General features: G+C 43.8%; 1 protein-coding gene across 1 annotated transcript in view; it reads right to left on the bottom strand.

Moving 5' to 3' along the window:
• The window catches only part of LOC138853190 (15-hydroxyprostaglandin dehydrogenase [NAD(+)]-like), a 46,214-nt gene extending 21,538 nt beyond the window's left edge, over positions 1-24,676 (bottom strand). Inside the window, exons 1-3 of the mRNA XM_070088504.1 lie at positions 24,566-24,676; positions 10,373-10,496; positions 2,173-2,279 (exon numbers count right to left, since the gene is read on the bottom strand). Coding sequence (XP_069944605.1) covers positions 2,173-2,279; positions 10,373-10,496; positions 24,566-24,658 — 324 coding nt within the window. The 5' untranslated portion in view covers positions 24,659-24,676. The remainder of the gene's footprint in view (positions 1-2,172; positions 2,280-10,372; positions 10,497-24,565) is intronic.
• Positions 24,677-25,346: the final 670 nt, after the last annotated feature.

A 25,346-nucleotide genomic window follows, 5' to 3' on the forward strand; every position in this document is an offset into this window, starting at 1 on the left:
GCTCCTTCCATCTTTCCTCAGGATCTGATATCCCGGTGGGGAGACTGCATCTGTTATTGTCTCAGTGAGTTTTGTTTCTGTGACTGCTATGATGTCTGGGGACCTCTCGTTGATTCTTTCATGCCATTCCTCGTTTATTTGCTATTCCATCTGCATTTGTGTACCACACCTTCAGCTTCTTGTTTATCATGGAGGACCTGGAAGAATATTGGGGTTAGGGGTGGGAGCCCTGGGGGGTTATGGGCGTTTGTGTGGGTGGGATTTGTGGTGGGGGTGAGGGCAGAGTGCCTGTAGGGAGCTGCTGTGGCAGTGGTGTTTGTGATGTGGGGTTGGGGGCAGAGGGAACAGTGTGTGGGTGTTCAGTGTGTGTTCAGCTGCATTGGGGTTTTCACAGTGTGGGTGGGGTTTGTGGTGGGGGAGGTGGGGGCAGTGCCCAAAAGGGGCTGCTGTAGAGGTGGGGTTTGTGGTGGATGGGTGGGGGCAGAGGGAACAGTGTGCGGGTTTTGGTTGAGGTTGTTCAGTTGCTTCGGGGTTGTTGTGGTTGGAGTCCTGTGGATGTCTCTGTAGGGTGTATTTGTCCTTCCACCTGAGTCTGGGCTTTGCTCGTCCTCATCGGTGCCTCCCATTCCTCCTTTCATTTTTGTACCCTCTCTCTGTCTTGTCCTTTCCTCCTGTGTTTTGTCGCGATCGAGGTACACGCTCTGGTACTCTGAATTGTCCCTCAGTCGTGCTTTCTCCTGCAGGACCCTGGTTCCAGCTGATTCTGCCTTGAAGACTACTTTGACAGGCCGTCTCCTTTTGCATGCAAACCACCCAATTCTCCAAAAATTTGCCACCTGGGTCATGTCTCCCTCTCCTATTCATAGGTTTCTTTCATCATAGGATTCTTTCATCATAGGTTTCCCCTTCAACTTCTTGGAGCCAGTAGAGAAACACTGACCTCTCCCTCTCCTCCTCCCACTGCGTCTCTCTTTGCATCCTCTGAGGTGTTTCAGCTCCTTCCATTGAGAGGTTCCTACCTTCAACCCCTGCCCTTGCTGCAGCCCCTATACTCAGTGGAATGTCTTCCCTGCTCAGCTGTTCCCTGCCACTATAGTTGACTGTTAGAGTCTCTGCATAAGTCATGTCTCGATTTGATTCTTCTCATTAACTTCACATCATCTGCAAACAAGGACACTTCTGAGTCTATCCCTTCCGTTATGTCGTTCACATATACCAAAAACAGCACAGGTCCTAGGACTGACCCCTGTGGAACCCCGCTTGTCACAGGCGCCCACTCTGACACCTCGTCACGTACCATGACTCGTTGTTGCCTCCCTGTCAGGTATTCTCTGATCCATTGCAGTGCCTTTCCTGTTATGTGTGCCTGATCCTCTAGCTTTTGCAGTAACCTCTTGTGAGGAACTGTGTCGAAGGCCTTCTTGCAGTCCAAAAAAATGCAGTCGATCCACCCTTCTCTCTCTTGTCTTACTTCTGTCACCTTGTCATAAAACTCTAGAAGGTTTGTGACACAGGATTTTCCTTCCCTGAAACCGTGCTGGTTGTCAATTATACACTTGTTTCTTTCCAGGTGCCCCACCACTCTCCTCCTGATGATCTTCTCCATGACCTTGCATACTATACACGTTAGTGATCAGGTCTGTAGTTTAGTGCCTCATGTCTGTCTCCCTTTTTAAAAATTAGGACTACATTTGCCATCTTCCATACCTCGGGGAGTTGCCCAGTTTCAAATGATGTGTTGAAGATCTTTGTTAATGGTACACACAATATCTCTGCTCCCTCTTTAAGGACCCACGGAAAGATGTTGTCCGTCTGTGTGTGTGTGTGTGTGTGTGTGTGTGTGTGTGTGTGTGTGTGTGTGTATTAGATATAGAGTTATGTCTGAAGCTGAAGGTGTAGGTTCTGTCAGTTTAAAATAACGAACAATTAGCTTATATAGTAAGACAATTTTATACACAAATTTCAACAGCTTAAGACTATAATTTAAGGCAAAGAAATATAAATATTTATTTTGTACATGTGGCGTGGTAATGGTCTGGGACAGACCTACACCTCTTATAGTGAGGAAAAATGACGCAACCACAGCACTTTAAGTAGTTTTTTTACGTGTACTTGTGTTGACAATAAACGCATAACTAAAAGTTCACACCACAATAGAAAAGTTCAACTTACCAAGTTAACATCAATGGTCTTCTGCCAGTTCTGTTCGTTACCAATACCAGCATTGTTGATCAGTAGTGAGATGTAGCCCAACTTCTGTTCTCCTTCGTCCCAGACAACTGTAACAACACTCAGTCTTACTCACAGGTTAAGTGTGAACCCAGGAGTATGTGATTCTCTCTCTCTCTCTCTCTCTCTCTCTCTCTCTCTCTCTCTCTCTCTCTCTCTCTCTCTCTCTCTCTCTCTCTCTCTCTCTCTCTCTCTCTCTCTCTCTCTCTCCCTCTCTCTCTCTCTCTTTACACAATAGTTTTACAGGGTTACGTTAAGTGTTTCTGCCTATATTTACAAGCTAAGAGATGTTATTTACCTCGTCTCATCTGAAAGCATCTTTTATTATGAGACAGATAAGGAATAGCATGAAGCTGGAGCCATCTGTGGCCAGCGATTTCATTTGGTCAGCTTAAATTATTTCATCAATGTCATTATGCTCTGTGATCATGTTCCAGACTCAAGTCATCCTAGGATTGAATGATTTCAGATGAAGTGATGTTTCCTTGATGTTTGCTCATTTCCTCCCCCCTCCCACTTGTTTTCATTCCTACCCCTTTTGGGCCCTTAGCTCTCCTGCAGTGCTCCTCTTTCTTGGCCTTTGACTCCACTACTACTACTACTACCACCTCTCTACTTCCTTTCCTAGTACCTCTCTTGTCCTGTCCCAGTCTGCTAGCCTATATACTGCCTTATTCTCTCCTTTCTGTTAGTGTGACATTGTAAATGGTCGAAGTTAGATCGTAACGTCGTCGTAAGCTCTTCTCTCCTATGTGCGGATTATTTGCGTATGGAATGGCCACATCAATGAGCTAAACATGTACACTTTTAAACAAGCATAAAGAAACGTCTTCTCCTCGACCTGGCGTCCAAAAAAGGCTCAACAACGGTGATCATGTCAGGCCGAAAAGTTCTCTCGAAACTATGAATGAGCTCTCCTAGATTGGCAATGAAGCTCCTAATGTTGGAAGACAGGATGCTGATAGACTGGGTCCTCGTGTTTGTGTTCTGCTTGAGTAGACAGGTGTATCAAATCCTCGAGACAGGTAGGACACTGGAGCAGCCACTGGAACGTAGCTTTGTGTTCTTTGATAAGGCATGACACCACCTACTGAGTAGTAGAAGTAAAAGTATCTGGGTGGGTGAGATGTGTTTTATTCTGAGAATAAGTCTGTAAAGAACTGGTGACTTTGTCTGTCAAGTTCATTTTTGTTTCGACAGTGGTCTTCTTGATGTTCCATCTCGTGGCAGTAATTGCATCTGATATGTCATACAGATGCCCAGTCTGTGACAGACAGAGCACTGCCTAGGTACTTGAGAGGGTGGTCATCTATTTCTTGCACCTCTTGTTTCGCTGCTGATTCAGCAACTGATTTTTCTGTAGGTTCTGCTGCCAGGGAACCTGATAATTCCCTGGATGGTGTTTTCCTGGTTCTCTGTTGGCGGTAGGTAAGACGGCCGTGGGTGTCTACCTCTTTATCTACCAAAACTTCTTCCAAGCTTGTGTCCAGCCCTAGTAGATACATCTCTGCTTCTCCTGCTTTGGCCCGGCGCATGTTCAGCTGATTGTAGCTACATCAATCATTGGTGGAGAAAAGCCTGACTTGGTGTCTGCAGATGGAGCACTGCTGCCGTGTGTACGGGAAGGTGTGGAAACAGTGATTGTTTTGTTAGGTATAGGAGTGGAGCTTCCAGATCCAAGACATGCTTCATTGCTGGGTAATGGATATGTTCCCTCTGCGGCAGCCAAAGGTATGATGGAATTGTCAGGTCCAGTGTTTTGAGCTCTGTCTGCCTATGGAGCTCTAAAGCAAACAGATTCCTACAGTTTTTAGTTGTTGTATAAATTTCAGGCTTTTTCAACAGTGTCAGCAACAGCTGTACATCCTATTTCACTATTCTATGTCCTATGTCACTGTTCAGAGTTTCATAGATAACCAGAAGACAGTCTAATGATTTTGGGAGCTCGTGAAGGGATTCCCTATGATGGAATACCCAGGCTGCAACCTTATATCACAGCCCAGTAGAGCGTTGTTAATAATAATAATAATAATAATAATAATAATAATAATAATAATAATAATAATAATAATAATATCTTTATTTCTACAAGTACATGTACAAGGTGTGCAGACCATAGCTGACATCACTGACATGCTGAGCATTTCCCGAAAATTAGGTCAGTTTTGTCCCAGGATGCGACCCACACCAGTCCACTAACACCCAGGTACCCATTTTACACTGACGGGTGAACAGGGACAGCAGGTGTCTTATGGAAACAGTTTCCTAATGTTTTCCAGCCGTACCAGAGGAGATCCGAGCCCCGGATTATTTGAGTGGAGTTTCTCAAGTAACTCAGATCCTTCTTGTTGTGACGCCATGCTCTCTTCTGCTCCCCTCAAAGTTCCTTGACGTTGGCGAGGGGCTCTTAATCTAGGGAACTAGATCTGTTCTCCAGTTCCCTGAATTAAGCCTGAATACCTTCCACATCCCCTCACCCCCTCCCAGGCGCTATATAATCCTACAGGTTCATGGATACATTTCAAGGTCCTGTAGGCATCTGGCTACAGTAGAAATTTCCTTCAATCTTGAACATTCTACAGAATTCATTACCTTTGTAACTTGTGAGCTCATTACCTTTGTACCTAGTTCAGCTATCAAAACTTTGGGGGCCCAGTCCCTGGACCCATTACGTACCTCTGTAATCTGTAAATACCTTTGTAACTTGTCATGATTGTGACCAGACTTACCTGGAGTTCATTACCTTTGTAAATTGTGAGTTCATTACCTTTGTAAATTGTGAGTTCATTACCTTTGTAAATTGTGAGTTCATTACCTCTGTAACTTGCTCAGCTATCAAAACTTTGGAGTCCAGTCCCTGGACCAATTATGTACCTCTTGAATGCTGTGTGGCAGTAACTGGAACACCTGGCCTCCAAGTATGTAAGATAACACTGTCCTCTTGATGTGTATCTACAAACGTTGCATTAACTTCAGAAACAGTAACTAGACAGTGAAAACACTCCTGCGATTTCGCGATGCAAATTCATTACAAAAAGAAAAAAAATCGAGACTACAATAAAATGCGAATGTGTCGTGTGGCGAGTGTTTACTGGCTCGCTATCCCTTGTTGACTCTTACTGGTTCGCTATCCCTTGACTCTTACTGGCTCACTATCCCTTGACTCTTACTGGCTCGCTATCCCTTGTTGACTCTTACTGGATCACTATCCCTTGTTGACTCTTCCTGACTCGCTATCCCTTGTTGACTCTTACTGGCTCGCTATCCCTTGTTGACTCTTACTGGCTCAGTATCCCTTGTTGACTCTTACTGGCTCGCTATCCATTGTTGACTCTTACTGGCTCGCTATCCCTTGTTATCCTTACTGGCTCGCTATCCCTTGTTGACTCTTACTGGCTCGCTGTCCATTGTTGACTCTTACTGGCTCGCTATCCCTTGTTGATCCTTACTGGCTCGCTATCCCGTGTTGACTCTTACTGGCTCACTATCCCTTGTTGACTTTTACTGACTCGCTATCCCTTGTTGACTCTTACTGACTCCCTATCCCTTGTTGACTCTTACTGGCTCGCTATCCCTTGTTGACTCTTACTGGCTCAGTATCCCTTGTTGACTCTTACTGGCTCGCTATCCCTTGTTGACTCTTACTGGCTCGCTATCCCTTGTTGACTCTTACTGGCTCGCTATCCCTTGTTGACTCTTACTGGCTCGCTATCCCTTGTTGACTCTTACTGGCTCGCTATCCCTTGTTGACTCTTACTGGCTCGCTATCCCTTGTTGACTCTTACTGGCTCGCTATCCCTTGTTGACTCTTACTGACTCGCTATCCCTTGTTGACTCTTATTGGCTCGCTATCCCTTGTTAATCTTTACTGGCTCGCTATCGTTTGTTGACTCTTACTGGGTCGCTATCCCTTGTTGACTCCTACTGGCTCGGTATCTCTTGTTGACTCTTACTGGCTCACTATCCCTTGTTGACTCTTACTGGGTCGCTATCCCTTGTTGACTCCTACTGGCACGCTATCCCTTGTTGACTCTTACTGACTCGCTATCCCTTGTTGACTCTTACTGGATCACTATCCCTTGTTGACTTTTACTGACTCCCTATCCCTTGTTGACTCTTACTGGCTCGCTATCCCTTGTTGACTCTTACTGGCTCAGTATCCCTTGTTGACTCTTACTGGCTCGCTATCCATTGACTCTTACTGGCTCGCTATCCCTTGTTGACTCTTACTGGCTCGCTATCCCTTGTTGACTCTTACTGGCCCGCTATCCCTTGTTGACTCTTACTGGCTCGCTATCCCTTGTTGACTCTTACTGGCTCGCTATCCCTTGTTGACTCTTACTGGCTCACTATCCCTTGTTGACTCTTACTGGCTCGCTATCCCTTGTTGACTCTTACTGGCTCGCTATCCCTTGTTCACTCTTACTGGCTCGCTATCCCTTGTTCACTCTTACTGGCTCGCTATCCCTTGTTGATCCTTACTGGCTCGCTATCCCTTGTTGACTTTTACTGGCTCGCTATCCCTTGTTGATCCTTACTGGTTCGCTATCCCTTGTTGATCCTTACTGGCTCGCTATCCCTTGTTGACTCTTACTGGCTCGCTATCCCTTGTTCACTCTTACTGGCTCGCTATCCCTTGTTGATCCTTACTGGCTCGCTATCCCTTGTTGATCTTTACTGGCTCGCTATCCCTTGTTGAATCTTATTGGCTCGCTATCCCTTGTTGACTCTTACTGGCTCGCTATTCCTTGTTGATCCTTACTGGCTCGCTATCCCTTGTTGACTCTTACTGGCTCGCTATCCCTTGTTGACTCTTACTGGCTCGCTATCCCTTTTTGACTTTTACTGGCTCGCTATCCCTTTTTGACTTTTACTGGCTCGCTATCCCTTTTTGACTTTTACTGGCTCGCTATCCCTTTTTGACTTTTACTGGCTCGCTATCCCTTTTTGACTTTTACTGGCTTGCTATCCCTTATTGACTTTTACTGGCTCGCTATTCCTTGTTGATCCTTACTGGCTCGCTATCCCTTTTTGACTTTTACTGGCTCGCGATCCCTTGTTGACTTTTACTGACTCGCGATCCCTTGTTGACTTTTACTGGCTCGCTATCCCTTGTTGACTTTTACTGGCTTGCTATCCCTTATTGACTTTTACTGGCTCGCTATCCCTTGTTGACTCTTACTGGCTCGCTATTCCTTGTTGATCCTTACTGGCTCGCGATCCCTTGTTGACTCTTACTGACTCGCGATCCCTTGTTGACTTTTACTGGCTCGCTATCCCTTGTTGACTTTTACTGACTCGCTATCCCTTGTTGACTCTTACTGACTCCCTATCCCTTGTTGACTCTTACTGGCTCGCTATCCCTTGTTGACTCTTACTGGCTCGCTATCCCTTGTTGACTCTTACTGGCTCGCTATCCCTTGTTGACTCTTACTGGCTCGCTATCCCTTGTTGACTCTTACTTACTCGCTATCCCTTGTTGACTCTTATTGGCTCGCTATCCCTTGTTAATCTTTACTGGCTCGCTATCGTTTGTTGACTCTTACTGGGTCGCTATCCCTTGTTGACTCCTACTGGCTCGGTATCTCTTGTTGACTCTTACTGGCTCACTATCCCTTGTTGACTCTTACTGGGTCGCTATCCCTTGTTGACTCCTACTGGCTCGCTATCCCTTGTTGACTCTTACTGACTCGCTATCCCTTGTTGACTCTTACTGGATCACTATCCCTTGTTGACTCTTACTGACTCCCTATCCCTTGTTGACTCTTACTGGCTCGCTATCCCTTGTTGACTCTTACTGGCTCAGTATCCCTTGTTGACTCTTACTGGCTCGCTATCCATTGACTCTTACTGGCTCGCTATCCCTTGTTGACTCTTACTGGCTCGCTATCCCTTGTTGACTCTTACTGGCTCGCTATCCCTTGTTGACTCTTACTGGCTCGCTATCCCTTGTTGACTCTTACTGGCTCGCTATCCCTTGTTGACTCTTACTGGCTCACTATCCCTTGTTGACTCTTACTGGCTCGCTATCCCTTGTTGACTCTTACTGGCTCGCTATCCCTTGTTCACTCTTACTGGCTCGCTATCCCTTGTTCACTCTTACTGGCTCGCTATCCCTTGTTGATCCTTACTGGCTCGCTATCCCTTGTTGACTTTTACTGGCTCACTATCACTTGTTGACTCTTACTGGCTCGCTATCCCTTGTTGATCCTTACTGGCTCGCTATCCCTTGTTGACTCTTACTGGCTCGCTATCCCTTGTTCACTCTTACTGGCTCGCTATCCCTTGTTGATCCTTACTGGCTCGCTATCCCTTGTTGATATTTACTGGCTCGCTATCCCTTGTTGAATCTTATTGGCTCGCTATCCCTTGTTGACTCTTACTGGCTCGCTATCCCTTTTTGACTCTTACTGGCTCGCTATCCCTTGTTGACTCTTACTGCTCGCTATCCCTTGTTGATCCTTATCTATCCCTTGTTGATCTTTACTATCTTGAATCTTATTGGCTCCCTTGTTGCTATCCCTTATTGATCCTTTCTGGCTTGCTATCCCTTGTTGACTCTTACTGGCTCGCTATCCCTTGTTGATCCTTACTGGCTCGCTATCCTTTGTTGACTCTTACTGGCTCGCTATCCCTTGTTGACTCTTACTGGCTCGCTATCCCTTGTTGACTTTTACTGGCTTGCTATTCCTTGTTGACTCTTACTGGCTCGCTATCCCTTGTTGACTCTTACTGGCTCGCTATCCCTTGTTGACTCTTACTGGCTAGCTATCCCTTGTTGACTCTTACTGGCTCGCTATCCCTTGTTGACTCTTACTGGCTCGCTATCCCTTGTTGACTCTTACTGGCTCGCTATCCCTTGTTGACTCTTACTGGCTCGCTATCCCTTGTTGACTCTTACTGGCTAGCTATCCCTTGTTGATTTTTACTGGCTCGCTATCCCTTGTTGACTTTTACTGGCTTGCTATTCCTTGTTGACTCTTACTGGCTCGCTATCCCTTGTTGACTCTTACTGGCTCGCTATCCCTTGCTGACTTTTACTGGCTCGCTATCCCTTGTTGATTTTTACTGGCTCACTATCCCTTGTTGACTCTTACTGGCTCGCTATCCCTTGTTGACTCTTACTGGCTCACTATCCCTTGTTGACTCTTACTGGCTAGCTATCCATTGTTGAATATTACTGGCTAGCTATCCCTTGTTGGCTTTTACTGGCTTGCTATCCCTTGTTGACTCTTACTGGCTCGCTATCCCTTGTTGACTCTTACTGGCTTGCTATCCCTTGTTGACTCTTACTGGCTCGCTATCCCTTGTTGACTTTTACTGGCTCGCTATCCCTTGTTGACTTTTACTGGCTTGCTATCCCTTGTTGACTCTTACTGGCTCACTATCCCTTGTTGACTCTTACTGGCTCGCTATCCCTTGTTGACTCTTACTGGCTCGCTATCCCTTGTTGACTCTTACTGGCTCGCTATCCCTTGTTGACTTTTACTGGCTCGCTATCCCTTGTTGACTCTTACTGGCTCGCTATCCCTTGTTGACTCTTACTGGCTCGCTATCCCTTGTTGACTTTTACTGGCTTGCTATCCCTTGTTGATTTTTACTGGCTCGCTATCCCTTGTTGACTCTTACTGGCTCGCTATCCCTTGTTGATACTTACTGGCTCGCTATCCCTTGTTGACTTTTACTGGCTCGCTATCCCTTGTTGACTCTTACTGGCTCGCTATCCCTTGTTGATCCTTACTGGCTCGCTATCCCTTGTTGACTTTTACTGGCTCACTATCCCTTGTTGCCTCTTACTGGCTCACTATCCCTTGTTGACTTTTAGTTGCTTACTATCCCTTGTTGACTCTTACTGGCTCACTATCCCTTGTTGACTCTTACTGGCTCGGTATCCCTTGTTAACTTTTCCTGGCTCACTATCCTTTGTTGACTCTTACTGGCTCGCTATCCCTTTTTGACTCTTACTGGCTCGCTATCCCTTGTTGACTCTTACTGGCTCGCTATCCCTTGTTGACTCTTACTGGCTCGCTATCCCTTGTTGACTCTTACTGGCTCGCTATCCCTTTTTGACTCTCACATCCTTCAAGAAGATGATAAGTCATTTATTCACGTCAGTAGAGCAAGAAAGTGATCATTTTCTTACCTTTAAGGTCCTCAGTTCTGGTGACGTCACAGGGGACGAACATGACATTATCGTCACCATAAGACTGTTGCAATTGTTGCAGCGTAGCTGTTGCAGCCTCCGTGTCTGTGTCAGCCATGCAAACCTGCAATACCACACTAGTTATAAGTGGGGTTGGTGATAGAAGGTTGTGTATTGTTGGGTTGTTGGTCGGTTGTAAGTGGGTTGTTGGTGGGTTGGTAATGGGTTATTATTGGGTTGGCAGTAGATGGTAACAGAGGATAAGCGATAAGCGTTAAACGCACAGGCAGGATTTTGGATTTTTTTCTGGCTTATTACTCCGCCTGCGAGTACAGATAAATCCTGCAAAACATCTTCACACATTAATTATACACGGAATATCTCCTGTGTGTCTCTTAATAGTTCTTATGTGCGTAATATTTCAAGGAGTAGTAATGTCTGAGGATCTCACTTTCAAGGATCACAACAGTGCCACGATCACACGTGCAAAGAAAATGATAGGATGGATGAACATCAAAATGGTATACAATACCGACAGGTTGGTAGGTAAGACACATAGGCAACAGTTAGGCAACTTTATTCCGAAACGTTTCGCCTACACAGTAGGCTTCTTCAGTCGAATACAGAAAGTAGGCAGGAACAGTAGAGATGTGAAGACGATGTAATCAGTCCATCGCCCTTGAAGTCGTAGAATTTTGAGGTTGTCAGTCCCTCAGCCTGGAGAAGAATTCTGTTTCATAGTCTGAAACAGTGTAAAGAACCAGCTGAGGGACTGACAACCTCAAAATTCTACGACTTCAAGGGTGATGGACTGATTACATCGTCTTCACATCTCTACTGTTCCTGCCTACTTTCTGTATTCGACTGAAGAAGCCTACTGTGTAGGCGAAACGTTTCGGAATAAAGTTACCTAACTGTTGCCTATGTGTCTTACCTACCGATAGGATGGATAATGAGAACGTTCAAAATGAGAGATGCCAAGCCAATGATGATCCTTTTCAAATCACTTGTTCTCTCTAGGCTGGAATACTGCTGTACATTAACATCTCCATTCAAAGCAGGTGAAATCGCAGATCTAGAGAGTGTACAGAGATCCTTTACTGCACGTATAAGTTCTGTCAAGCACCTTAACTACTGGGAACGCTTGGAAGCACTTGACTTGTACTCGTTGGAACGCAGGAGGGAGAGATATATCATAATCTACACTTGGAAAACCTTGGAAGGAATGGTCCCAAATCTGCACACAGATACCACTCCCTACGAAAGTAAAAGACTGGGCAGGCGATGCAAAATGCCCCCAATAAAAAGTAGGGGCGCCATTGGTACACTAAGGGAAAACACCATAAGTGTCCGGGGGCCAAGACTGTTCAACAGCCTCCCATCAAGCATTAGGGGAATTGCCAATAAACCCCCTGACTGCCTTCAAGAGAGAGCTGGACAGATACCTAAAGTCAGTGCCAGATCAGCCGGGCTGTGGCTCGTACGTTGGACTGCGTGCAGCCAGCAGTAACAGCCTAGTTGATCAGGCCCTGATCCATCGGGAGGCCTGGTCATGGACCGGGCCGCGGGGGCGTTGATCCCCGGAATAGCCTCCAGGTAACCTCGAGGTAGGTATCCAGGTAACCTCCAGGATAGCCTACATGGGTGTATCTGACAGCTGACCGCAGGGGTATGTCTGACAGCTGGTCGCAGGGGTATGTCTGACAGCTGACCGCAGGGGTATGTCTGACAGCTGACCGCAGGGGTATGTCTGACAGCTGGCCGCAGGGGTATGTCTGACAGCTGACCGCAGGGGCATGTCTGACAGCTGGTCGCAGGGGTATGTCTGACAGCTGACCGCAGGGGTATGTCTGACAGCTGACCGCAGGGGTATGTCTGACAGCTGGTCGCAGGGGTATGTCTGACAGCTGACCGCAGGGGTATGCCTGAGAGCTGGCCGCAGGGGCGATGATAACAGAAATCACTGAGAGATATCAGTGATTAGACCTACAGCAACACCATCACATCAGTGATTAGACCTGCAGCAACACCATCACATAAGTGATTAGACCTACAACAACACCATCACATCAGTGATTAGACCTACAGCAACACCATCATATCAGTGATTAGACCTGCAACAACACCATCACATCAGTGATTAGACCTACAGCAACACCATCATATCAGTGATTAGACCTGCAACAACACCACCACGTCAGTGATTAGACCTGCAACAACACCATCACATCAGTGATTAGACCTGCAACAACACCATCATATCAGTGATTAGACCTGCAACAACACCACCACATCAGTGATTAGACCTACAGCAACACCATCACATCAGTGATGATTAGACCTGCAACAACACCATCACATCAGTGATTAGACCTACAGCAACACCATCACATCAGTGATTAGACCTGCAACAACACCATCATATCAGTGATTAGACCTGTAACAACACCATCATATCAGTGATTAGACCTGCAACAACACCACCACATCAGTGATTAGACCTACAGCAACACCATCACATCAGTGATTAGACCTGCAACAACACCATCACATCAGTGATTAGACCTCCAACAACACCATCATATCAGTGATTAGACCTGCAACAACACCACCACATCAGTGATTAGACCTACAGCAACACCATCACATCAGTGATTAGACCTGCAACAACACCATCACATCAGTGATTAGATCTACAGCAACACCATCACATCAGCAATTAGCCCACAACAACACCAGTGATCAAACCTACAGCAACACTATCACATCAGCGATTAGACCTACAGCAACACCATCAGTGACTGTTAGGTATGTAACATTCTAAGTTATGGAACAGACACTGGGTGCTTTGCAGTCGTATATCGAAGGAGGAATGTTGAATGGTACTATATCTAGCTATGGCCGAATGCAAGTATAAACTGAGTAGGTCAATCGTGAAAAGCAAATCTAGTAGTATCTCTCCGACAGGACATTCCCTGTGAAGGAACTCGATTCGAATTAGCTGCCTTTTCAGGAAAAGATCAAGTGCCTTGATCTGTCCGAACGCCCCCTGAAATCTGAAGCATCTTCACACTTTCCTGTGAGAAATTGCAACACCAGGTATTCAGCATTACCAGTGCCTTTACCGTTTGGTAACGCTATTACCAAAGGTGTGGGTTTGTCAGACTAAAACTTGACCTTCAGCTGGAACGTTAACAGCGTCTCTGGGAGAGGAAAACAACGCTATAAACTGTTATACTTACTGCAGAACGTAAGTATGTCGACAGCATATCAGGTACGTGGCAAGGCTTTAGTGGGACAGATTGCTTGAATGTCAAGATTCTACTAGTCTCTGGTCTAGACTGGACTAGATCAGGTGGAATAGCTACATATCATCAGTCACCCAAGCAACTTCAGAGCTTGGATAGACATGTTTACACACACGATGCAAACAAAACCCCCTTAACATAAATCAACACTGTAGTAAAAACGTTAGGACTGCTTACAGTTGTTACACAGCTCTGTATATACTGTATGATATAAGAACAATGAGAGGGAAGCAACTGTATGTACTGTATCATACAAGAACAATGAGAGGGAAGCAACTGTATGTACTGTATGATACAAGAACAATGAGAGGGAATCAACTGTATGTACTGTATGATACAAGAACAATGAGAGGGAAGCAACTGTATGTACTGTATGATACAAGAACAATGAGAGGGAAGCAACTGTATGTACTGTATGATACAAGAACAATGAGAGGGAAGCAACTGTATGTACTGTATGATACAAGAACAATGAGAGGGAAGCAACTGTATGTACTGTATGATACAAGAACAATGAGAGGGAAGCAACTGTATGTACTGTATGATACAAGAACAATGAGAGGGAAGCAACTGTATGTACTGTATGATACAAGAACAATGAGAGGGAAGCAACTGTATGTACTGTATGATACAAGAACAATGAGAGGGAAGCAACTGTATGTACTGTATGATACAAGAACAATGAGAGGGAAGCAACTGTATGTACTGTATGATACAAGAACAATGAGAGGGAAGCAACTGTATGTACTGTATGATACAAGAACAATGAGAGGGAAGCAACTGTATGTACTGTATAATACAAGAACAATGAGAGGGAAGCAACTGTATGTACTGTATGATACAAGAACAATGAGAGGGAAGCAACTGTATGTACTGTATGATACAAGAACAATGAGAGGGAAGCAACTGTATGTACTGTATGATACAAGAACAATGAGAGGGAAGCAACTGTATGTACTGTATGATACAAGAACAATAAGAGGGAAGCAACTGTATGTACTGTATGATACAAGAACAATGAGAGGGAAGCAACTGTATGTACTGTATGATACAAGAACAATGAGAGGGAAGCAACTGTATGTACTGTATGATACAAGAACAATGAGAGGGAAGCAACTGTATGTACTGTATGATACAAGAACAATGAGAGGGAAGCAACTGTATGTACTGTATGATACAAGAACAATGAGAGGGAAGCAACTGTATGTACTGTATAATACAAGAACAATGAGAGGGAAGCAACTGTATGTACTGTATGATACAAGAACAATGAGAGGGAAGCAACTGTATGTACTGTATGATACAAGAACAATGAGAGGGAAGCAACTGTATGTACTGTATGATACAAGAACAATGAGAGGGAAGCAACTGTATGTACTGTATGATACAAGAACAATAAGAGGGAAGCAACTGTATGTACTGTATGATACAAGAACAATGAGAGGGAAGCAACTGTATGTACTGTATGATACAAGAACAATGAGAGGGAAGCAACTGTATGTACTGTATGATACAAGAACAATGAGAGGGACTGCAGAGTCACTTGTTTGCACAGAACTGCTAAATGCCTCAAATGATGTAGTGGAAGTTTTAGCAGTAAAGGTCGAGAACCAAAACCTAGTCATTGTGATAGTCTACAAGCCTCCGGATGCAACATCCCAGCAATTCCAGGAACAGCTGTTAAAAATTGACCACTGTCTGGAAAACCTTCCAGCTCCTGCACCCAACATCTTGCTCCTGGGGGATTTCAACTTAAGGCACCTAAAATGGAGGAATATAGCAAATAATATTGTTGCAGTAATAACACCAGGAGGCAGCTCTGATGAAAACTCACACTCACGCGAGCTTTTAAATCTCTGCACAAAATTCAATTTAAACCAGCAAATAATAGAGCCTACTAGACTGGAGAATACACTAGACCTCATCTTCACTAACAATGATGATCTGATAAGAAATATCACCATATCAAAAACAATATACTCAGATCACAACATAATTGAGGTTCAGTCATGTATGCGCGGAGCCCCAGACCGACATAATGAGATTAGTCACGAGGGAGCATTCACCAAATTCAACTTCAATAACAAAAACATAAAGTGGGACCAAGTAAACCAAGTCCTAACCGATATAAGCTGGGAAGATATACTAAGCAACACAGACCCCAACTTATGCCTAGAACAGATTAACTCGGTGGCACTCGATGTATGCACAAGGCTTATTCCTCTAAGAAAAAGGAGGAGTAGATGTAAAACAGAAAGAGACAGGCGCTCCCTTTACAGGCGACGGAAAAGAATAACAGAGCGGCTAAAAGAGGTCAATATATCTGAAATGCGTAGGGAGACACTGGTCAGAGAAATAGCAAGCATCGAACTTAAGCTAAAAGAATCCTTTAGGAGTCAGGAATCGCGGGAAGAACTAAAAGCCATAAATGAAATCGAAAGAAACCCAAAGTATTTCTTCTCCTATGCCAAATCAAAATCGAGAACAACGTCCAGTATTGGGCCCCTACTTAAACAAGATGGGTCCTACACAGATGACAGCAAGGAAATGAGTGAGCTACTCAAGTCCCAATATGACTCAGTTTTTAGCAAGCCGCTAACCAGACTGAGAGTCGAAGATCAAAATGAATTTTTTATGAGAGAGCCACAAAATTTGATTAACACAAGCCTATCCGATGTTATCCTGACGCCAAATGACTTCGAACAGGCGATAAATGACATGCCCATGCACTCTGCCCCAGGGCCAGACTCATGGAACTCTGTGTTCATCAAGAACTGCAAGAAGCCCCTATCACGAGCCTTTTCCATCCTATGGAGAGGGAGCATGGACACGGGGGTCGTCCCACAGTTACTAAAAACAACAGACATAGCCCCACTCCACAAAGGGGGCAGTAAAGCAACAGCAAAGAACTACAGACCAATAGCACTAACATCCCATATCATAAAAATCTTTGAAAGGGTCCTAAGAAGCAAGATCACCACCCATCTAGAAACCCATCAGTTACACAACCCAGGGCAACATGGGTTTAGAACAGGTCGCTCCTGTCTGTCTCAACTATTGGACCACTACGACAAGGTCCTAAATGCACTAGAAGACAAAAAGAATGCAGATGTAATATATACAGACTTTGCAAAAGCCTTCGACAAGTGTGACCATGGCGTAATAGCGCACAAAATGCGTGCTAAAGGAATAACAGGAAAAGTCGGTCGATGGATCTATAATTTCCTCACTAACAGAACACAGAGAGTAGTCGTCAACAGAGTAAAGTCCGAGGCAGCTACGGTGAAAAGCTCTGTTCCACAAGGCACAGTACTCGCTCCCATCTTGTTCCTCATCCTTATATCCGACATAGACAAGGATGTCAGCCACAGCACCGTGTCTTCCTTTGCAGATGACACCCGAATCTGCATGACAGTGTCTTCCATTGCAGACACTGCAAAGCTCCAGGCAGACATCAACCAAATCTTTCAGTGGGCTGCAGAAAACAATATGAAGTTCAACGATGAGAAATTTCAATTACTCAGATATGGTAAACATGAGGAAATTAAATCTTCATCAGAGTACAAAACAAATTCTGGCCACAAAATAGAGCGAAACACCAACGTCAAAGACCTGGGAGTGATCATGTCGGAGGATCTCACCTTCAAGGACCATAACATTGTATCAATCGCATCTGCTAGAAAAATGACAGGATGGATAATGAGAACCTTCAAAACTAGGGAGGCCAAGCCCATGATGACACTCTTCAGGTCACTTGTTCTATCTAGGCTGGAATATTGCTGCACACTAACAGCACCTTTCAAGGCAGGTGAAATTGCCGACCTAGAAAATGTACAGAGAACTTTCACGGCGCGCATAACGGAGATAAAACACCTCAATTATTGGGAGCGCTTGAGGTTCCTAAACCTGTATTCCCTGGAACGCAGGAGGGAGAGATACATGATTATATACACCTGGAAAATCCTAGAGGGACTAGTACCGAACTTGCACACGAAAATCACTCACTACGAAAGCAAAAGACTTGGCAGACGATGCACCATCCCCCCAATGAAAAGCAGGGGTGTCACTAGCACGTTAAGAGACCATACAATAAGTGTCAGGGGCCCGAGACTGTTCAACTGCCTCCCAGCACACATAAGGGGGATTACCAACAGACCCCTGGCAGTCTTCAAGCTGGCACTGGACAAGCACCTAAAGTCAGTTCCGGATCAGCCGGGCTGTGGCTCGTATGTTGGTTTGCGTGCAGCCAGCAGCAACAGCCTGGTTGATCAGGCTCTGATCCACCAGGAGGCCTGGTCTCAGACCGGGCCGCGGGGGCGTTGACCCCCGGAACTCTCTCCAGGTAAACTCCAGGTAATGTTAACATTAACAACAATGTTAACACCAACAACAATGTTAACACCAAAAACAATGTTAACACTACAACAATGTTAACATTAACAACAATGTTAACACCAACAACAATGTTAACACCAACAACAATGTTAACACCAAAAACAATGATAACACTACAACAATGTTAACATTAACAACAATGTTAACACCAACAACAATGTTAACACCAACAACAATGTTAACACCAAAAACAATGTTAACACTACAACAATGTTAACATTAACAACAATGTTAACACCAACAACAATGTTAACACCAACAACAATGTTAACACTACAACAATGTTAACATTAACAACAATGTTAACATTAACAACAATGTTAACACCAACAACAATGTTAACACCAAAAACAATGTTACACTACAACAATGTTAACAACAGCAACAATATTAACACAACAATGTTAACACCAACAACAATGTTAACACCAAAAACATTGTTAACACTACAACAATGTTAACATTAACAACAATGTTAACATTAACAACAATGTTAACACCAACAACAATGTTAACACCAACAACAATGTTAACACTACAACAGTGTTAACACCAATAACAATGTTAACACCTACAACAATGTTAACACCAACAAAAATGTTAACATTAACAACAATGTTAACACCAACAACAATGTTAACACCAACAACAATGTTAACACTACAACAGTGTTAACACCAATAACAATGTTAACACCTACAACAATGTTAACACCAACAAAAATGTTAACACCTACAACAATGTTAACACCAACAAAAATGTTAACATTAACAACAATACTAACACCAACAACAATGTTAACACCAACAACAATGTTAACATTAACAACAATGTTAACATTAACAAAAATGTTAACACCAACAACAATGTTAACACCAACAACAATGTTAACATTAACAACAATGTTAACATCAAAAACAATGTTAACACTACAACAATGTTAACAACAGCAACAATATTAAAAGAACATAAGAACATAAGAAAGGAGGAACACTGCAGGAGGCCTGCTGGCCCATACTAGGCAGGTCCTTTACAATTCATCCCACTAACAAAACATTTGCCCAACCCAATTTTCAATGCCACCCAAGAAATAAGCTCTGATGTGAAAGTCCCACTCAAATCCAACCCCTCCCACTCATGTACTTATCCAACCTAGATTTGAAACTACCCAAAGTCCCAGCCTCAATAACCCAACTAGGTAGACTGTTCCACTCATCAACTACCCTATTTCCAAACCAATACTTTCCTATGTCCTTTCTAAATCTAAACTTATCTAATTTAAATCCATTACTGCGGGTTCTCTCTTGGAGAGACATCCTCAAGACCTTATTAATATCCCCTTTATTAATACCTATCTTCCACTTATACACTTCGATCAGGTCTCCCCTCATTCTTCGTCTAACAAGTGAATGTAACTTAAGAGTCTTCAATCTTTCTTCATAAGGAAGATTTCTAATGCTATGTATTAATTTAGTCATCCTACGCTGAATGTTTTCTAACGAATTTATGTCCATTTTGTAATACGGAGACCAGAACTGAGCTGCATAATCTAGGTGAGGCCTTACTAATGATGTATAAAGCTGCAGTATGACCTCTGGACTTCTGTTGCTTACACTTCTTGATATAAATCCCAGTAATCTATTTGCCTTATTACGTACGCTTAGGCATTGCTGTCTTGGTTTAAGGTTGCTGCTCACCATAACCCCCAAGTCCTTTTCGCAATCTGTATGGCTAAGTTCTACATCATTTAACTTATAAGTACTAGGGTTATGGGCACTCCCAAGCTTCAGAACCTTGCATTTATCTACATTGAACTGCATCTGCCACTTTTCTGACCAAGAATAGAGTTTGTTTAAATCCTCCTGAAGTTCCATAACATCTACGTTTGAATCAATTATCCTACCTATCTTTGTGTCATCGGCGAATTTGCTCATATCACTAGTAATTCCCTCATCAAGATCATTGATATATATTATAAACAACAACGGGCCCAAGACTGATCCCTGTGGAACGCCACTTGTTACAGATCCCCACTCGGATTTAACCCCATTTATGGACACTCTCTGCTTCCTGTCAGTGAGCCATGACTCGATCCACGAGAGCACTTTTCCCCCAATGCCATGAGCTGCCACTTTCTTTAACAGTCTATGGTGCGGAACTCTATCAAAAGCCTTACTAAAATCTAAGTAAATAATATCAAATTCTTTATTGTGGTCAACAGCCTCAAAAGCTTTACTGAAGAAAGTTAATAAATTAGTTAGACAAGACCGGCCTCTTGTGAATCCATGCTGAGTATCATTAATCAAGCTATGCTTATCGAGATGGCTTCTTATAATCTCAGCTATAATTGACTCTAGTAATTTGCCTACAATTGAGGTCAGGCTTATTGGGCGGTAATTTGACGGTAACGACTTGTCCCCTGTTTTAAAAATAGGAATTACATTAGCCATCTTCCACATATCAGACACTACACCTGTTTGAAGAGATAAATTAAAAATATTAGTTAATGGTTCACAGAGTTCCATTTTGCATTCCTTAAGAACCCTTGAAAAAACCTCATCAGGACCCGGCGACTTATTTTGCTTCAGTCTGTCTATCTGCTTCACAACCATCTCACTAGTGACTGTGATGTTACATAATTTATCTTCTTCTAGCCCACTGTAAAAATTAATTACTGGAATATTGTTAGTGTCTTCCTGTGTAAAAACTGAGAGAAAATAATTATTTAAAATCAAGCACATTTCATTCTCTTTGTCAGTAAGGTGCCCATAGTTATTTTTAAGGGGACCTATCTTATCTCTAACTTTTGTTCTATAGACCTGGAAAAAACTTTTTGGGTTAGTTTTAGAATCCCTAGCAACTTTAATTTCATAGTCCCTTTTAGCTTTTCTTATCCCCTTTTTAATGTCCCTCTTAATGTCAATATACTGATTCATAAGATGACCCTCACCTCTTTTGATACGCCTATAAATTCCTTTCTTATGCCCTAGTAGATATTTGAGCCTATTATTCATCCATTTTGGGTCATTTCTATTTGATCTAATTTCTTTATATGGGATAAACGCTCTTTGAGCAGCATGTATAGTGTTCAGAAAACTGTCATATTGATAGCTCTCTTCGTTACCCCAGTCAACAGATGATAAGTGTTCTCTAAGCCCATCGTAATCTGCTAAGCGAAAATCTGGGACTGTTACTGAGTTATCGCTACTATCGTACTTCCATTCAATGCTAAATGTAATTGATTTGTGGTCGCTAGCACCCAGTTCCTCTGAAATTTCTAAATTATTAACAAGGGATTCATTGTTTGCCATAACTAAGTCAAGCAGGTTATTTCCCCTTGTAGGTTCTGTCACAAACTGCTTCAAAAAACAATCCTGAAATACTTCTAAGAAGTCGTATGATTCTAAATTCCCAGTCAAGAAATTCCAATCAACATGACTAAAGTTAAAGTCTCCTAGAATTACTACATTATCGTGCCTTGTGGCCTTAACAATTTCCTCCCATAGTAGTTTCCCTTGGTCCCTATCTAAGTTTGGGGGACGGTATATCACTCCTAAAATCAGTTTTTCATGCCCCTCTGAAAATTCTATCCAAACAGACTCTGTATGTGTTACTTCAGACTTAATACCCGTTTTTATGCAACAGTTCAAGCGATCTCGGACATACAATGCCACCCCACCCCCCTTCCCAATACTTCTATCTTCTTGGAACAATTTAAAACCCTGAATATGACATTCCGCAGGCATGTCCCGACTTTTTGAATTAAACCACGTCTCAGTTAAGGCAAATACATCAATGTTACCTGCACTAGCAACTAATCTCAACTCGTCCATCTTATTCCTAGCACTACGGCAATTAGCATAATAAACATTGAAAGACTCTCCTTTCTCTTTACCCTTCCTGCTCATTTCTATTTTTCTACTAAACCTATTACTGTCCTTATCACCCAAGGTCCCTGGCTTTTCAATATCTACCTCGTTCTTATTATTACTAGTTCCCCTAGAACTCGTAATATTACTACATAAGTGAACCCCATCCCTGGCATACATGTCATTTCTGCCATAGAAGAGGTCCCAGTTGTCAATGAATGTTACCGCATTTTCCTTACAGTATTTGTCCAGCCAGCAATTGACACCAATTGCCCTGGACAACCATTCATTTCCAACTCCCCTCCTTGGCAAAATACCACATATGAGAGGGTTCCCACCCTTACTCCTAATTATTTCTATTGCCGGGTAGCACTGAGAATGTATTAGATGTTTCCACAACAGTTTCCACGGCAGTCTCTTTCTTCTTCATCGTTTCTACCTTTCCATTCGTCTTCTTGATCGTCAACTTCTTTCCCTCCATACACTACTCACCATTGCTCTCACTCCTTCTGCTGTGTTTTCTGCTGTTTTCCGTGTGATTTCAATCCCAGAGCTGTGTATCCGAGTGCCCGAGGCCACTCGAAGCTACGCAGATCACCAAGCCACATGGAGCAGCAAGCCACGTAGATCACGAAGCCATGTGTGGATGATGCCACATGGATCTACGAGCTACGTGGGTTACGTAGCCAGACGTCCCTAGCCACATGCTGTGGTCTGCTGCCGCATCACTCCATTGACATCACCTACGATGCTGCCCAACTTCATGTCGTCACGATGTCTGCCTGACGTCACCTCGAGAAGTCTGCTGACATCACCGTACTGCTGACGTCGCCTCGCGACGTCACGCCTGACATCACTCAATATCACATCGTGTGTTCTAGTAATTATTTCAGTACTGTCGAGAAAATTGAGAGAAGATATATGTCGTGTGTTAATTAACTCCTCTTAGTGTTCTCACATGTTCGTGTATAGCTTAGTGTCGATTATTGCACAGAAAAGCGTCATTTGCTAGTAAGCCATGTAGTACTGCATATGCAGTGTGGGTGTGTGCAGTTTTCCATGTGTCCTGTGTGGTCTTGAGTCCAGATGTGTGGACCACAGGTCTGAGCCCAGACCATTGTGTTGCCTGTCACCCGGTGTGACCCACGCATTTGACAGCTGATATTAGTCAGCCCCGAGCATCTGAGCCTCTTGTACAGAAAGCTTTTTATGTTCGCTGCTCGTGATGCCTTGCAGAATTGTACCTGCTACGATTCCCACTGAGATTTGTTTCACTTCACCTTCAGACCGTCAGAGCAGTTATATGTAAATCAGTCTGGGGATGCTTAGACTAACCTCTGCTATAACTCCAACTGCTGAGAGAATGACACTTGTCAAGCTGTAGTTTGACCCTGATGGCAGGCACTGTGTCAGCCTCATGTCATAGCTTCAGTGAGCAGCCTGCACAAAGATGATGTCACTTTGACTGCTAGCCTGCTCACTGCAGTATGGTGTATGATTACGACTCCCAGGTGTTTGCTGAGTCGTCTCTGAACAGCTATGTCTCCTGTGTTGCAGTATCTGTCCAGATGCAGGAAGGTGTGCAGTGATGCCCCTCGACGCTCACTGCTTTTGACCTCGATGTTTAACACACACCACCTTTTTTTCTTCCCTCTCTGTGGGAAGTTTTTTTTTCCATGTGCAAATGTATGTTTTTATTTTGTGTTCTGTGCCCTGTTCCTGCGAGAGAGAGACCGAGCTTTTTTATAGCCAATCATGGTCAATCATGGTGGTGCATGGTCAAGCAAATGTAGACAGCCTATACTGTCTGCATAGACAGCCTATGCTGTCTGCCAGCTGAGTTCATATTTCGCACCATGCTCGTGCTGCCACCTATAGGCCTACCACTTCAGTATCCCAAGACCTGCCTCTCTCTCACTCTTTCAGCGGTCTTCACTCAGTCAACAAGTCCTACTCCTCTCTCCCTTGCAGGCATGGCCATCCCAGGCCATTGCCACTTAACACACTGCCTGTGTACCCCACGACATTGCAAATTAAGTAAGAAGCCTCCGAAGACTTATCATTGCTCCTCGCTTCCAAGAACGACCCAATAAACCCATTCAATACAACTGCGTTTCATCACACATAAAGGGATTACCAATAGACCCCTGGCAGATGCCTAAAGTCAGTGCCTGACCAACCAGGTTCATATGTTGAATTGATCAGGTCCTGATCCACCGTGAGGGCTAGACATGGGGTCCTTGATCCCTGAAGCATCTCCCATATAGACACAAGGTAGGTAGACCCGTGACACACCTGAAACCCACAAGTGACACATCTGTGACACCAGTGACACACCTGTGACACCTCTAATGTACATATGACAAACTTACAGAGCATTCCTAATATCTATGCCTAAGATCACTCGTCACTGGTGATTGATTGGCACGCAGGTGGACCTGGTCAAGATGACAGTTGCTGCCAGTGGCCCGAGGGTCCAACTGGTCAACAAGACTGATCACCTATCAAGTTTGAGGGAACGAACACCTTAAAATTACCTCTGGACTTCTTCCACTGTTTCCAGTAGAAACAGTGTTACCCAAGTGTTGCATGTGCCTTATTCATCAACAAGAAACACTGACCTTGGCTCCTCTGGCAAGAAGACTCTCAGTAAAGGCTCTGCCGAGCCCTTTGGCAGCTCCTGTTATGATAGCAACACTACCAGTGATCTCCATACTGCCTCCGTACCTGTAAGTACACCACAACATGCAGTTACAACACACACAATGTATATATATATATATATATATATATATATATATATATATATATATATATATATATATATATATATATATATATATATATATATATATATATATATTTATATACATGCTCCGAGAAAGGTAGTTCTTAGTGTATATCTGCTCATGGATTAAAGTATTCTTGACTGGTTGTGAGTGAGTGACATCCAACCTTAATGACCCGCGAAATAGGTGGTGACCTTAAACCTAAGTAACATGATAATAATAGAAGACTGTAATAGGCCTACTGGTCTAAGCTAGGTGAGTCTCTCTCTCTCTCTCTCTCTCTCTCTCTCTCTCTCTCTCTCTCTCTCTCTCTCTCTCTCTCTCTCTCTCTCTCTCTCTCTCTCTTGCACACACACGCGCTCGCACGCACGCGCTCAGGTGAACACACACACACACACACACACACACACACACACACACACACACACACACACACACACACACACACACACACACACACACACACATACACACAGGAAAGTCGGTAAATGAAATGATGGAATTCGTAACAACAAAATGCAAGGAGGCAGAGGAAAGGTTTGTTCCCGAGGGCAACAGAAATAATGGGAAGACCAAAGCGAGTCATTGGTTTACCCGAAGGTGTAGGGAGGCA

This window comes from Cherax quadricarinatus, chromosome 24 (assembly GCF_038502225.1).
Source record: "Cherax quadricarinatus isolate ZL_2023a chromosome 24, ASM3850222v1, whole genome shotgun sequence".
Lineage (NCBI taxonomy): Eukaryota > Metazoa > Arthropoda > Malacostraca > Decapoda > Parastacidae > Cherax > Cherax quadricarinatus.